This window comes from Conger conger, chromosome 15 (genome assembly GCF_963514075.1).
Source record: "Conger conger chromosome 15, fConCon1.1, whole genome shotgun sequence".
Classification (NCBI taxonomy): Eukaryota; Metazoa; Chordata; class Actinopteri; order Anguilliformes; family Congridae; genus Conger; species Conger conger.
In genome coordinates this window covers 21014566-21029740 of record NC_083774.1, presented here as the reverse complement: position 1 = coordinate 21029740, position 15175 = coordinate 21014566, and the positions used below count along the sequence as shown (strand labels likewise).

Below are 15175 nucleotides of genomic sequence, written 5' to 3'. Positions count from 1 at the left end.
TGGGGAAGCCGGGCGGATTGACTCAGATAGGACTGAACACGGTTGCTCATTGTGTGGGGGAACCAAATGTTTTCCAATGAGACCACCCAAACACAGAAAGAAATGGGTCATTGACAAATCGGTTTTCCTCAAGGAAGAGAAGCTATAATTTCTTAGATTTTTATTGCTTCTCTATTTTAACTTTCCATTCCAAACCACAGCCACCACTGAGCTAGCAGTTTGGGCCAAATCTTGCTTTACTGAGAATTAGGCCAAACCTGACCAAACCCCAGAGAACTAGACAGATGCACAAAAGACCAGACCCCCATCAGCCACTGGGGGGGGCGGGGGGGGGGGCACAGGAGGTGGGACAGAGCGGTCCCCATGAGGCCTGAGGTGTAAGATACATATGCCAGCCATTTGTCATAACAGGTCATACCTTTGAGCAAGTACTGAGAAGTGTGTCTGTGATATTCCATGCTATCCCTTAATGATACAGATCCTGAAATGGCTCTCTCATGCAGGGCCCATCCCCACTCTGTCGCAGTGCATTTTTATGTAAATGTACAGTCCGTTCTGACAGATGTGAGGGGCTGTACACACCTCTTTCCTTTTCACATCACTGCACTGGGATTGATTCTGACATGATTTGCCTCGGGGGAGATTTGAGGGGTTTTAGGGGGATTGGTGGGGTGAGATAATCCCCTTTTTTTTTTTTTTTTTTTGTTAAAGCCTTTTTTTTCCCCCAAGCTGTGCTCCGAGCTCTGACAGTAAAGTCTTGTGAATATTTTCCAAATGTCATCCACAGGCATTCCATGCCCACAGCAAAGCCGTGGAAATGACTTCAGGAGGGAATGAATAAGCAGATGTCGGCTCCGAATCGCCATGTTGTCTCCGAATCGCCATGTCGGCTCCGAATCACGTGCAGCCGCCTGCAGCTTCCTCTCCTTTCCCGCTCCCAAAGCTGAGCTGCGCAGTCATTTAACTGAACACATCATGCGCAGCTGTTGCAGGTAGACTGCAGGCTCCCAAACAGATCAGCAGATTTGCTATTATGCAATAAAAGGGGTGCATCCTCCCACATGGGTGAGTCAATAGTGCACAACCCCAGAGTCACAAGTGGCAGGGAGAATGGGAGAACAACGCAGTGCAGAGGAAAAGGCACAATACAGGAATACAGAAACACAGAATTCCCAGCAGGGTCACCGAGCCTCCAGGCTTAGCGTGGAGCTCTCTGGCACTCAGGACAGCACATGGAACAGAAGCGGCCATTGTGTGCCAGCTGCCACGGTGATTTACGGTGGGTCACATGCAGGGGTCCTCCCTCAGTCACACCGCATGGCTCAGTGACAACTCACACTGACTCAGCCAATCACACATCTCCCTGAAACTAATCACCCGGACTGGAGTCGTTATACAACACACAGCACATAGGAGAGGAGAATATCCCCACACAACACACAGCTCATAGGAGAGGAGAATATCCCTACACAACACACAAGCCTTGAGACCACAGACTGAGGACAGAACGCTCTGATTGGATGGAGCTTTAATCACGAAAAAACAGGCTGACTATTTAATAAAACAAATCTGGGGAGAACAGAACAAGCTGCCAAATAGAGCAACAACAATAATAATGAAATTCCTATTGGTGCCAGTAATGTCTTCAACATAAAAAAAATCACCCGTCTAAATTCATTTGGAAGCAGTTGTAAAAAAGGAAATGAGGCGACTTCAAGTGTCTTCATGCCAAGAGATAAAGAGAGAGAGAGATAAAGAGAGAGAGAGTGAGAGAGAGAGAGAGAGTGAGAGCGTGAGTGAGAGTGAGAGAGAGAAAGTGAGAGAGAGAGAGAGAGAGAGAGAGAGAGAAGCACAGGAGAGAGAAAAAGAGAGACAGACATTTCTGGGTTTAATTGACCCAGAGAGATCTGGCGCTGAGTTACAGGCTGACTTTTGAAGTGTTGTGTGTCTGATCAGCAGGGAAACTCAGTTTAGTGCCTGTGAGGACAGCATTTATTATTTTTAAATAGCACTGTCATGTTGAGAAATGCTTTTAAAATGACAACCGAGATGCCTGTATTTAGTCAGAGTACTTAACCTTTTGAAATCTGAGGAATGCTAAACCCCTTTAAAAATAGTCGGGCCCTCGTGTCACAAGAGGATTTCTGCATTTTTACATTATTACGCTTTCGAAGAAGAAGAACGGTTGAACTAAACTTAACTGATCTGAACTTGGCTGAACTGAACAGGATAGGGTTGACGCATACAGAAACACAGAGAGGGTGTGACTAACCTTGAACTTTGACCTGAGTAACGGAGCAGGAAGTGCAAGGCAGGACAGTGAACTCCTCAACTTGGTGCATGGAGTAGTCAGTGCTGGCCACCACCACCCTGTCCCCTGCCCGCCAGGTGCTAGCATCGTCCACCAACTCCAGGACGCTGTTGTTGGAATGCGTTTCTATGGCGATGGAGGCATGGGGCCTGACTGAATATGGACACAACAACACAGCCAATCAGAATGCAGAAACCCACAGCCAGCTTTAGCATGCACATACACAAACTCTGCATTCATGCTAATTCCCCATATGGCCATTTAATACCCTGGACAGTAATATGGATGAGATCAAAACTTTCATCATTGATACAAATACACTGTGCAGCTGCTAACACTGCATAGTACTAAAACAGAACAATACGGTTTATGACAGTAATAACACGGTGGCATAAGTACCTAGTTTTCCACAGAGGAAGCGCACTCTGTAGTTGTGGCAGATTCCATCGGGCTGATCTTTATTCAGGCATACGAACCCATAGTCCTTGTCAATCTTGTGGAATATCTCTCCGGTCTGATTAGCCGGTACTCCATCTTGAGTCACTGCCTGTGGCATGAAAAAGGACAGCGTTAGGTCTGGAATGTGAGGTAAAACACACGCTTTCCACCTCTGACTCCCACCTTCACGGTGTTTTACGCATGATTTGACCAAGCATCCAATCCGCAGGGAACACCTGTGTGACAGCTATCCCTTTCTTCCCAAGTAAATACAGCCAGCCAGCATTTTTATTCATTCTGCTGTTCTCCACCTGAGCTGTGCAGCTGCCTTCTTGCACCACAAATGCAACTGGCACAGGCAGACAGCAGGTGGATCATCCAGAGGGGGCATGAGGGAAACTGTGCTCAATGAAACCCTTCCTCCCTGTCCAGACTGCTGTTACCACACAGAGAGGAGCAGTGTATTGTGGAAGACTGCACCTGTATTCCCAGGGGGCTGCTGCAGGTGCGGTCTGGGTAGGCCTTGTGGAGGTCTGCCAGCTTCTCCCAGTCACCTGATCCGCGTTCATCATCCCGGTCGAACCACTCGGTCCACTCCGCCTCTGCAGAAGAGACCAGTGGCTTAGAGTCGCCATGGCAACAGAGCTGGGTGACACCAGCCACGCTTCTATTGCCCATCTCACTGACCACCAATCTGACAGTCACACTTCCACACACGCACACGCACACACACACACACGCACACAAACACATGCACTCACACACACACTCACACACACATATGCACACACACTCACACACACACATAGCCCATGTTAACACTAAAGCATTACAACTCACAGCAGGACTGTTCCCTTCAAACAGTCCCATTTGAATTAGCAGCCATGGGGGAGTTCTCCTGCGACACCCTGCTCCACCCAGCTACAATATTGCCCTACATAGTTGGCCTGCATTCAAATAAAACACTGTGAAGTAGCAGAGGAATGAGTGGGGGAAGCAGGGAGGATTCCTATCAAAACAAGCCTTCTGCACATTCATCACCCTAACAGCCTTCAGTAGACCATTTGTAAAATATGAGGCATTGTAGAAATAACTATTTGTGCTGCATAAAATAACAGAGAGAATATGATACCCTTTGGTGGGCAGCTGACGGTGTGAAAATGTCACGGCCATTACATCAACTCTGACTTCCCAAAACTGCCCAATAAAAAAAACGTTTGGTCTCTTTAGAGTGTGATGTATGCGTCTGTGCTGCAGATTGAGTCAGTGCTTGTGCCTCTGTGGTGTTTTGAGTCAGTGTTTGTGCCTCTGTGGTGTTTTGAGTCAGTGCCTGTGCCTCTGTGGTGTTTTGAGTCAGTGCTTGCGCCTCTGTGGTGTTTTGAGTCAGTGCCTGTGCCTCTGTGGTGTTTTGAGTCAGTGCTTGCTTCTCTGTCTGTACTGTGGTTTGAGTCTGTGTATGTGCCATAGTGCACTGTAGTTGTAAGTGCTCTTGCCAGCCCACCATGTGGTTTCATTATTATTGTAGTGCACTGGCAGTGGCACTGAGGGTGGGATTGACAAAATAAATGTCATATTTTTCTAAATGGAGTACAGAGGGAGCCTTCGGGCCAAGGAGAGTATGCAACTCTGTGAATAATCATGTCCCAGGCCAACACGATTCCTAATGTGTGCCATGTTATCCAATATATTTATCGCTGTTCCATGCTTATACTTCGGTTGCCGTGGTTACATCACACGTTACTATGGTTATGCTGGTACTGAGAAACAGTGCAGGTCTGCCAACTGAACCGAATCAGTGATGTATGGATTTATGACAGCTGCAGCACATACTAAGACTCTGCTCTAGGAATCAGCAGACCAGCATCATATTTTACAATTTGTTAGATTGTTAGATGACAACATTTTAAGGAAAACATTCCCCCCTATTGCTGATATCTTATCCAAATTTTCAAGCATTTTACTTGTATATATCCATACCCAAAAGAAGAAATCAGAGACATAAGCAATTTGGAGCTGCACTCCAGGGAGATTATCAACCAACACCAACAATTTAAATTTAATCCGAACATGAATTCTTTCATGGCCACATTTCATACAAACTTACAGACAGGGTTTAATTTTGAGCAATATCAGTTTAAAAAAAAAATTAACTTATGAATAAAAAACAACTGGATGAAAATCTGACAAGCACTTGACCCCTTTTGGGCTTCGGTATGTGGCAGTAGACCAGGGTCTTTATTCGGGTGAAAGGTTGGGGTTACCTTGTACCCACTGACTGGTGGCAATAACAGTGAAGTGCTCTCCAATTCCAGAACTGAAAACACGTGAACTCTTTGCTTCAGATGAAGACTTGGTGCCTGGTGAGGGAATGAATACAGACTAACATCAGGGTAGGAGCACAACTGTGTGAGACTGTCACATTATACAGAAATAAATGTGTGTTTGAACATTAGACAAGCGCAGGAAAGCAGAGAGAAATGTCACCTTGATAAACTGCGCGATCCTCTACAGACAACGATGGGCTTCCTTTTACTGTGATGAAACTCCAAGGGTGACTGAGGGAGAGAGAGAGAATATACATGCATAAACATGTGCATATTGATTCATTATTGTTATGGTTGCTGTAACTATTATTATTGTTGTATATTGTCACATTAATCATAGTTATTATTATTTTAATATTAATATTGCAATAGTATTATTGTGATATTATTCACATGTATGCTTTGTATTTCATGCCAATAAAGCATATAAACAAAGTGGTGTCATGTGACTACAGTATAACACAGCAGAGTGGGGTCATGTGACTACAGTATAACTGTACTACAGATCAAGATCATGTAATTAAACGTGAGATTTCCACACCGGAAGCCAAGTCGATGGAATTCGCGGCTGCCTAACTTCACCAGGCTCTTCCTGGCTGTGTCCTCCAGGTTGGTGGAGCCCTCATCGTTCACCACCATGGACAGAATCACACCGTCCTGCACTGTGTCTATGAACTGAGCCAGCCGCCGGCTCTCATTCTTACTCTTGTATGTGTCGAACCTGAGGCCAGCAGCACACGTTACAACAAGTGAGACATTACAAAGAGAGACATTTACCTGCTATCTTTTGCATTTTTCCATAAATGATAAACCACATGGTACATTGTAAGAGTCCATGAGTGCCAGAGTTTCCTTATTATTGAAATAATAACGGTGCATCAGGGCTGTTGTTGCCACTTTAGAGTCTCTCTGTGAAAGTATTTCACCGCTCTTGCAAAACATCTTTCTCTGCTGAATTTCTTTCAATTATTTTTATATTTTTGACCTTGGAAGTCAATTTGGACAAAAGTGTTGAATAAATAAATGCTAAATAAATAAATGTAAACACTCTTGATAATGGTACAGCCAGATAGTATAGCACACATTCCAGAAATGTAAGGTAACTCAGACAAGCTAGTATTTATGAGATTGTGAATTCATCAATCAAACCGTTTGGTAAGCAGCCAGCTTGCTGACCTATCAGAATGGAGCACCTCCCCTGTCGTCGGGCGAATAGCATGGACAATGATGCCCCTGGCTCCCCAGCCCCTCTCGTAGTGGTAGCTGTCCTCATCGGCCTCTCCAGGAGACAGCGTCCTGTTCAGGAAGGTCCAGGCCAGCTTTCTCTGCCCATGTATCTCCAGGGTCCCCCCTGTTCCCACTCCGATGTATTTCCGCCCAAAGTAGCTGTGCTCCGGTTCTGCATCGTCAGCTCTGTGGAGCGTCAAGCACAGAGAAACCCATGACCCCAACCACTCAAGACCAGGTCAGGATTTACGGTATCACCTGCCATTCTCCATACCTGCCATACAGGGATATGGTGAGGTTGCCCTTGTAGGGGCAGTCCGGACTGCCGATGTGAAGCTCTCCGTTGTTCCCAATAAGAATGTGTTTTGTCCGCAGCACAATGGGACGACCTGTGTCTGCAATGACAAGCTTCCCTGCAAGAAAAAACGAAAGTAAAAACTGCTGTTGAATTCTCTCCTCTTTGCCAGTACATGCAGCTCAGTCACGCACCCTTAAATGACAATGCATTACAACCTAAAAACACTCAATCCTCTTTTTCATGACAGCTGCAGCTTTAGGAGATTAACAACCTGACACAAATGATATGGGACTAGGTAAAGTGGAGGAGAGGTCGATAGCGTGATTTATAGTCACGTTGAGGGCTAGTCTGGTTCAGGCAGAGATCCCAGATTGTGCCGATAAATCACACAGCAGTGGAAGAGCAGGGAGACGCAGCGTCACCTCACCTCCGTCCCGGATCTCCACGGAGTGGACGGTGGCCGAGGAGGTGAGGAGGACCTTCCTGCCGTAAGCGATAAGGACGCGATGGCGACTGCTGTGGCCAGGAGTCCAGGTCTGGAGTTCTGCATCGCTATCAGGACAAACTGCCAACATGGAGAACAGTCAATCAAACAATCAATCAATCAAGGAATGAAAGACAAATTAGTTAATGTATCAACTACTCAAGTAATCTATCAAGCAACCATTGAATAAAACAGTCAAGCAGTTTAACACGACACAACTGGGGGATTTTACAGGTTTCAAACAAAGGATCTTTGAGTTTTTAAAATAAACAAAAAATCCCAGTAACAAAGGAGGTCTCCTGCTCCATGAGGATTATGGTTTGGAGATATGACTTGTTGACTTCTCACAGTGAATCTAAACTGTCTATTCCTCCATGTAATTACAGGGTGTATTTTGTCAGCAGGCCAGGGTAAACACTCACACACACACAAACATACACTGCATACATCTGCAGACCTTAAAGACACAAACACACATGGCACATTATGCGCGGAGCCTGCGCGGTTAATGCGAGCGGTTAATGTTCCCACAAAAACAAGGCCGCAAGTTGACTTGAACATTATCTGAGGTTGGGGAATGCTGAAGTGGTTCGTTTTTTTTTTTGTTCCATTAAAAACACAGAATGAACCCACGGTGAACTTTGGGGAAGGTAACCCAAGAGCACACAATAATATCTGATTAGTCACAATATCTAACCACAGATCAGCAAAAATCTGGAAAAAAGGTATGTCGGAAAATGGAGCACTTGAAGAATGTATTATATCATTCTGTAGATCCCCCTTTCATTTTAGGAGGTTTTTTGGCTCATCTGCAAGAAAATGAAAAGGCAAAAAATTTATCAAAATAGCTAGTCTGTAAACTATTCTGCTGTTTCAGCTGCTTGAGAGTTGTGAAAGAACACATCACTGGGGAGTCGTTTCCTGCTCATTTCGTGCACTGTAACGACTAAGTCTGCCAACCCTGAGTGGGTGGACTGTCTATAGGGCTGCAATGTACCTAAAACCCGCATGCTAAAACCCGTAGCTAAAGCTAGCATCAGTCTCATCTCTTGCCGTTTTACTACGAGATACACTACCATGCTGCGTGCTAATCCTCTGGAAGGCTTGGGCAGAGGTGTCATTTGTAATTATAAGGGGCAAGTAAAAGTGCTGTAAGGCCGCTGTTTGTAATTACAATTAAAGACGGAGCCGTGTAAATAAAAGAAAAGGATGAAAAGGCCAAAGTATATTTATATAAACTCATAAAGCGATCTGAGCGCTGTGTCACAGTCCTGTTGCAGGCCAACATTCCTTCATCTGCTGTGGCTCGGGTTGGAATAGAAAGCCAGACCCTGTCTCTCTCGTGGCTTGCTGAGCGCGTGGCAGACACTCTGTTCTCCACGTGGCAGTGCGGTGTCTCCAGAAATCTTTAAAGGTCACAGCAATGCTCCTCAGAACCTTTCATCTCTGACTCATCTAATAACTGTGGACTTTTCGGTTCAATTGTCAGAAGGAAAACACCGCCTATAAAGTGGCCTAATGAACCCACTGTTGGTTTAGTTAATAGTTTAACCACACTTGTTATTATTTAATTGATTGCAAAAGGACCACAGGATCAGCATGATTTAAATATACTTGATATGATATACAACCAAACTGGTTTATTCTCTGGTCCCTCCAAGACTTAAGAGAAATATCCTCTGATATTGTCAGATATTGGAGCACAAAGAAGAAAAAAACCCATATTATGTGTAATTATCAAGGCAATTCTCAGATCAAGTAAAGCCTTGAAATCCTTCACACCATGTGGCTCCCACACACACCCATGTCAGTCTGCATGCCAGCTCTCATACCCATGGTTAAGGCAGAGACCATGAAGCCAGGGCTCTGTTAAATCTTCTCTCCTCTCTGCAGTACCAGGGCAGTAAAATAAAGCTCATTAAAACCCTATAAAGCTCCTGAAATTTTCGCTGCACTCCACTTTTGTTTGGAGCTGACCAAGCTCATGGTTTAGCTAATGCGGAGCAGAGCTTGTGCTGTACTGGAACACCAGCTGCCCTTTGACACAGAAATTAATCTATAATAAGTCAGGTCAGCAGTAGGCTTCTTCACCAAGGTCTATTTGTCTCTGTATTGCTGACAGAAGCCAGGTATCCAACTGCTTCCTGAATATTCCCAGGAAGGGGAAGTATGGCATTGAATCAAATTTGATTTTAAAAATAGTTTGTGAGCAATTGATTGATTTCTCACAGAGTTGTTTGTGCTATTTTCACTCACCAGCCTGAATAATGGGGAGAAGCACCACCAGGAGCAGCATGCAGGGCTTCATCTCTGCGCTGAGGGCCAGGTCGCTGCAGGATCAATTTCAGGACTGACGGCCAGGTCGTAGAGGGTCAGCTGCAGTGCTGCGGGTCAAGTGGATTGCCAAAGTCTTCTGAAAATAAATGAGTGCAGTCAGACACACAGCTGCTCCAGGCAAACCCAGAGAGATGGAGGAAAAAAGGTTTTAGAGTGAAGGGCTCCAGCAGTACCATAAGGAGCTGAGACATGGAGGCCGTCTGATCCTCCTTACCCTGTTATTTCTGCGGTTGTATTAATCTGCAGAGTGCTCAGGCAAGCATTTTCACCATGTTTTTACAAGAGGATCAAAGACAGGCAGAAAGAGGATAGAGGACTTACAGGCTGGCACATATTTTCCAAGCTGCATAAAAATTGCCCATACGCACGCATGCACACACACGCGAAACACGTACACACACATACATGCACACACAATTGAAGAGAACTGATGCATCACAACCATGATCTTAACTGGCGAAAAAGCTATGCGTGTACCTGCATGCACTTCCACACACCCAAATGCACCTGTCTTTTTTTTTTTTTGCAATACACAGGCTACAGGTGTGTGAGGCTCTGGAGAGTTGAGGTTCATTAGGTTAGATGACTAACCCCCCCCACCCTCCCACTGAGCTCTCATATACACACACACACACACACTGCTTCTCCAGAGCCTCACCCGTGTATTTTTACCCACCGCTACAAGTGAACACTTATTTTAAAATGTCTCTGTCTGCATCAGCTAGATGAGCCACGTTGTTCCATAACCACAAACTAATGTTATGGTGTTACATTTTGGTCATGTTTACTTTACAGATGAGCTGGCAACATGCTGACGGGTGATCAAACCAAACGGCCCTCCGAGTGGTTTCCTGCGCTGGTTTCAAAATCGGCTTCCACAGGCAGAAAAATGTCCAGGGCTTTCACCGGAGTGACGGGAGGAAAATAAGACACGGGAGACCAGGCTGTCCATTACCACAGGAGCATTTATTCAGGCATCAGCTGATACAGGTGAAATACAGGAGTGAGAAAATGAACAGAAAGGACTGGTCAATAAAATCAGAAGCAGACATGAGTAGTGGGTGTTTCGGGGGTTACCCCTCAGGGGCCCGGCCAGTGCTGACCCCCCGGGATGGCGTTGGCCCCGTGGGGCTCCCGCTCTCTCCCCAGGCACCCATAAGTCCGTAGCGCCAGCGGTACATAGTGCTGCAGTGAGGCCCACTCCTCCCCCCAGCCCCGACTGATGGTCCTCACCCAGGGTGGACTGGGCTGGCCCCTGTACCCCAGAAAGGCCAGACTTCCTGCAAAGGAAAACAGAGGGATAACAGTTATAGCCTCGGTGAGCTGAGTATGGCTGAGTGTTCCTGTCACGCTGCATCACCTTTTCGGAAGAGACTGACGGGCTTTGCAGATCCCAGTTTGGTGAAGACGGAGATCCTGGTATCCCCGAGCAGGTCCGAGATGTCTCTGGAGCACACTAGCACTATGGACCTGGGGGTCAGATGGATCAGCACAATGTTAGTCCTGACAGGAGGGGTGAAAGGTCATATAAACAAAGACAAAAACAAATGCCAGCATTACTATTCTTCAAATAGAAACACAACCCAAAGACCAGATATGTTCATGAATTGGTAATGATAAAGAAGATTAATGTTGACTGAATCCAAGCAAGGTCAGTTCCTTCATGTCTCTCCTTGCCGAAGCGAATTTTCTATTTTCCTAAACTTGAGTGGACCACATATACATATACTTCATCACTGGAGCTGAAACAGGAGCTTACGGCTGCATTCTGAAAAAGAGTGTTCTCTATGATCTCCACAGTCTCCGAGAGCACTCGGCTAACACTGCTGCTCTGCAATGCACTCTGAAAACAGACGTCCCACAGAGGAATGTAAAACAAAGACTTCAAAGAGATTCTCTCCCATGTCAGTGGAAAGGGTGGTCTTAAAAGAGATTCTTTCTCTCTGTCTCTATATCTCTCCATTTCACAGAAAAAGGGTGTGTTACAAGCTGCTGACCTCTCTTTCACAGCGATGATATAAGACTCAATTGCAGTGTTGTTGTGGGTGACCGCCGTCATTTCAAAGTGCTTCTTGTCTTGCACGTGTCCCGTGCAAGCGTCCACCACCACAAAAAACAGCCCCGTCATTCCAAACAGAAACACCTCCTCGTTTACCTGGAGAGGGGACAACCGACAGGATTAACCAGGCTTGGAAAACACTATTCCTCCATCACTACATCCACTTACAGAACATAACCAAACCACACATGCAGCCCAACCTCATCATTTGGAAATATCCTTTCAGTAATGTCGACCAAACAACAGCTTCCTTGAAGACAGATCAGGAAACCCACCCAGCAGAATCTGAAGATATGCCTTAATGCAACAATGGCCATGGATCCCTGCCAATGCCCCATGCCCCCTCCCCACCCATCTCAGATCATTATTCTTATGGCCTGGGTTTTTTCCAGCCGAAAAGTGACCAGCTTTGATGGAGTGATTCACCAAAATGCTTGACGTCTGTTGTTTGAACATAGCATTAGAGTGTAATCCCAGTCATAATGCAGCAGAAAAGCAATTTCCTTCTTCAGGGGGTTTGCTGTTCAGTTGCCAGGGGACATGTGGGAAATTCCATTGTCTGCTCCTATCCGATCAGGCTTACGTCATGTGACAGGAAGTGGTCAATCTTACCCAATGCTATCGCAATGTAGGTAAGCAGCTGGCCATTTCTCAAATACATGAATAGGTGAGCAGCATTTTCCAGAGGCAGTGAGGGCTAATGTCTAACATGTGATGAACGTCAGACTCCATCCAGACACTTTATAAAATACACTTTCATCATTGGAACTTTGAACAACATTACATGGTCCTGCACCAATCATAAAATAATGTATATGAATCTGCGTTTTTCAGATAGCATCACACGTGAGCCATGAACTTCGCCTGGAGCCATCACCCAGAGGCACAGCTCACACGGCACGCGAGTGGCGCTAATCCCCATAATCTCACACAAACCAATGGCTTATGCCCAAATCCCCTGTGTGTATAACACAGCACGTCAAATGGGGATCCACAGCATTGCAGATATTTAGCACTGACTAATGGGACCTTAGGGGAAAAGGCAAACACAGAGCCTTCTCAGCTTCACAAAGCACTCAGCTTTAGGACCTATTCTTCCCACCTCTAAAGCTCAGCATTAGGAGACTCACATACCAACAGGTCTAAAGAAACAGTGGCTGTGCTTAAACACAGCACAATCATCCAGACTGTGAGGGAATGATCGGAAATCCTACCTTAATGAAAGCAGACTTTAGGCCCTGCCGAACACTGGTGCTACTCAGAGACAGGACCTGGATCCTCACATACTGCTGGAGAGGGTCTGTAGACACAGCCACCTGGATTCAACAAGACACCGTCCACATGGATCACAGGGAAAGGCAAAGAGCTCTCAGTAGAAACAAGGTTAACAGGTTTTGACCTTCTCTTTTCAGGAGATGGATGGTTATTTACAAACAAATAAATATAAAATATCCTGGTATAGGAATCAAGTGCCCAGCAAGGCAGGCAGTTCAGAAAGCAATGCAAAGATGAAGGACCATAGCTGTAGATCTAAAGAACTTGGGGGCACAAAGTCTCCAAATCTACCATGAAATGCTCCCTCTATGCCAATAATTTTTGGAATGGTTTCCAGAAAAAAGCCTCTATTGTGGGCAATCAGCAAAAATAAACATCTGGAGTTTGCTAAATGATGCTGGAACATTGGAACTTGCCGTTATGGTAAGATGAGGCCAAAATTAGCTTTTTGGCAATGCACTCTAGTGGTGGGTTTGGTGTCAGAATAAAGACACTTATGTTGAAAAACACATCATGGTATGTGAATATACCATATACACTCAGTCTTCAGAGACACTGCTCTGCATTCCACTGTTGTAATGTGTGCTTATTTGTGTTACTGTCACCTTTCTGTCAGCTTCAACCATTCTCTGCAAACTCTAGAGACTGTTGTGCATGAAAATCACAGGAGATCAGCAGTTTCTAAGATATTCAAACCACCCAGTCTGGCACCAACAATCATTCTACGGTCAAAGTCACTTTGATCACATTTCTTCCCCATTCTGATATTTGGTCTGAAAAAACAGCTGAACCTCTTGACCACATCTGCATGTTTTTATGCATTAGGTCTCTGCCACATGATTGGCCGATTAAATATTTGCATTAACAAGCTGGTTTACAGGTCAACCTAGTGGTCACTGAGTATACATATATAGGCATACCTGTGGGGCCCCACACAGGGGGCAGGTCGTGGTCACGCGCTCTGATGCCCACAGCCGGCGGGGGGGATCCTTGCTGCTCCTCTTTTTGGAGAAGGGGTGGGGGTGACAAGTCCTTGGGGCAGAGGAGGGGATGATGGCCTGGATCTTGATCCTCTCACAGCCATGCTCTGAGCAGTAGCTGTGGCCCAGCCGTTGGTGAGCAGCTTGCAGGTAAAGGAACAGGTATCTGGGGCAATGCAGAACAGGAGGGCTGTTCGTTTCATCTACCCACACCAGTGACACTCCTGCACATTTACGGAACAACAGGCTCAGCGCCTTGTGCAAATGTATAACAGCAAGGCCTCACTCGAGAATAAACTTCCTGCTTACACTTGCAGTTCAGTCAGTTCAGTCCATGACACTACACCGCTCCTCTAACCATCATACTACATTGTACAAGAGCTTTTCCAAAATTCAAATTCCGTGACTAAATACAGATTAAACTATAATTTTGTAATTATGTTATACAATGGTGATTATTTCATGCTTTGCAATGATTCATCCAAACCACAGGTGCCAAAATGAATTAAAAAAAAAAAACCTGCCTCTATACACAGTGGTTATATCAGTATGGCAAGAGCCATCGATCTCAAACATTTACATGAAAACAAAACCGTTGGTTAATCAGCTCCATGAAAAGGGGCCAGCTGTGCGTTACTGTTGATGAATCACCCTCCCTTACCCTGTCCTGTTGCTGTAGTGATAGAGATTGTTGTTGCGGTCTTCCTGTAGGGATCTGAGGGAAGGTGCAGAATCATAATGCGCCACGCCTTGCACCCTCCCGCTCTCTCTCTGGTAGATGTCCGACACAACTTTGAATACAGTTCCTCTGGGGAAGCACAGCGCCAACAGGATCCAGTCTTTCCTGAAATCAAATACACCGCCCAATCAGAGAGGCAAGACGAAGCACACCAACCAATCATACAGCCAAAACACATCACCGATTTGGATAATGTCTCTTCTGAAAACAAACGCAACAACCTAATCAACCAAACTACCGTGATTTGGTCTGCCCTGAAACTAAGCACACCAACCAGAGAGCCAAAACCAAGCACACCAACTGAAATAGCGAAACAGTATGATCCTGCCTCCCCTTAAACCAAGCACCTGAACCAATCACAGGACCAGCTTTCAGCCTACAGCACGCCAGCCAATGAAAGGAGCTTTGTGCCATGCCCTGCCCTTACATTTTTATTATTTATTACAAATACAACTATTACAATCATTACAGCTGATAATGTGAAAATATTTCTAGTTTCATTTTACTCCTTTTATAGTACCATGGAATGTGGTAAAAAGCAGTTTCAGTGTTTTCACTATGAAAATGTCTTCAAACTAGCACTTGTCTTGCACATCTGCTTTCTCTGGATGCCTCTTATTTTTTTCCTTGGCCATTTCCCCATCAGAGAGACCGACCCCTGTCACTCACCTACCCCTTCCACCATCACTGTCTCTGTTGCAAT

At 45.5% G+C, this 15175-nt stretch overlaps 2 protein-coding genes across 2 annotated transcripts in view; both read right to left on the bottom strand.

The window, feature by feature from the left end:
* LOC133111561 (cell migration-inducing and hyaluronan-binding protein-like) overlaps window positions 1–15175 on the bottom strand; it is a 47701-nt gene that overhangs the window by 12704 nt on the left and 19822 nt on the right. Inside the window, exons 3-12 of the mRNA XM_061222026.1 lie at window positions 9339–9495; window positions 7026–7163; window positions 6575–6713; window positions 6250–6486; window positions 5615–5794; window positions 5234–5304; window positions 5011–5106; window positions 3230–3351; window positions 2711–2858; window positions 2273–2464 (exon numbers count right to left, since the gene is read on the bottom strand). Of these exons, the coding sequence (XP_061078010.1) occupies window positions 2273–2464; window positions 2711–2858; window positions 3230–3351; window positions 5011–5106; window positions 5234–5304; window positions 5615–5794; window positions 6250–6486; window positions 6575–6713; window positions 7026–7163; window positions 9339–9390 (1375 nt within the window). The 5' untranslated portion in view covers window positions 9391–9495. The remainder of the gene's footprint in view (window positions 1–2272; window positions 2465–2710; window positions 2859–3229; window positions 3352–5010; window positions 5107–5233; window positions 5305–5614; window positions 5795–6249; window positions 6487–6574; window positions 6714–7025; window positions 7164–9338; window positions 9496–15175) is intronic.
* LOC133111072 (inactive cell surface hyaluronidase CEMIP2-like) overlaps window positions 10454–15175 on the bottom strand; it is a 29021-nt gene continuing 24299 nt past the window's right edge. Inside the window, exons 18-23 of the mRNA XM_061221232.1 lie at window positions 14395–14577; window positions 13674–13899; window positions 12693–12794; window positions 11417–11574; window positions 10780–10889; window positions 10454–10699 (exon numbers count right to left, since the gene is read on the bottom strand). Coding sequence (XP_061077216.1) covers window positions 10500–10699; window positions 10780–10889; window positions 11417–11574; window positions 12693–12794; window positions 13674–13899; window positions 14395–14577 — 979 coding nt within the window. The 3' untranslated portion in view covers window positions 10454–10499. The remainder of the gene's footprint in view (window positions 10700–10779; window positions 10890–11416; window positions 11575–12692; window positions 12795–13673; window positions 13900–14394; window positions 14578–15175) is intronic.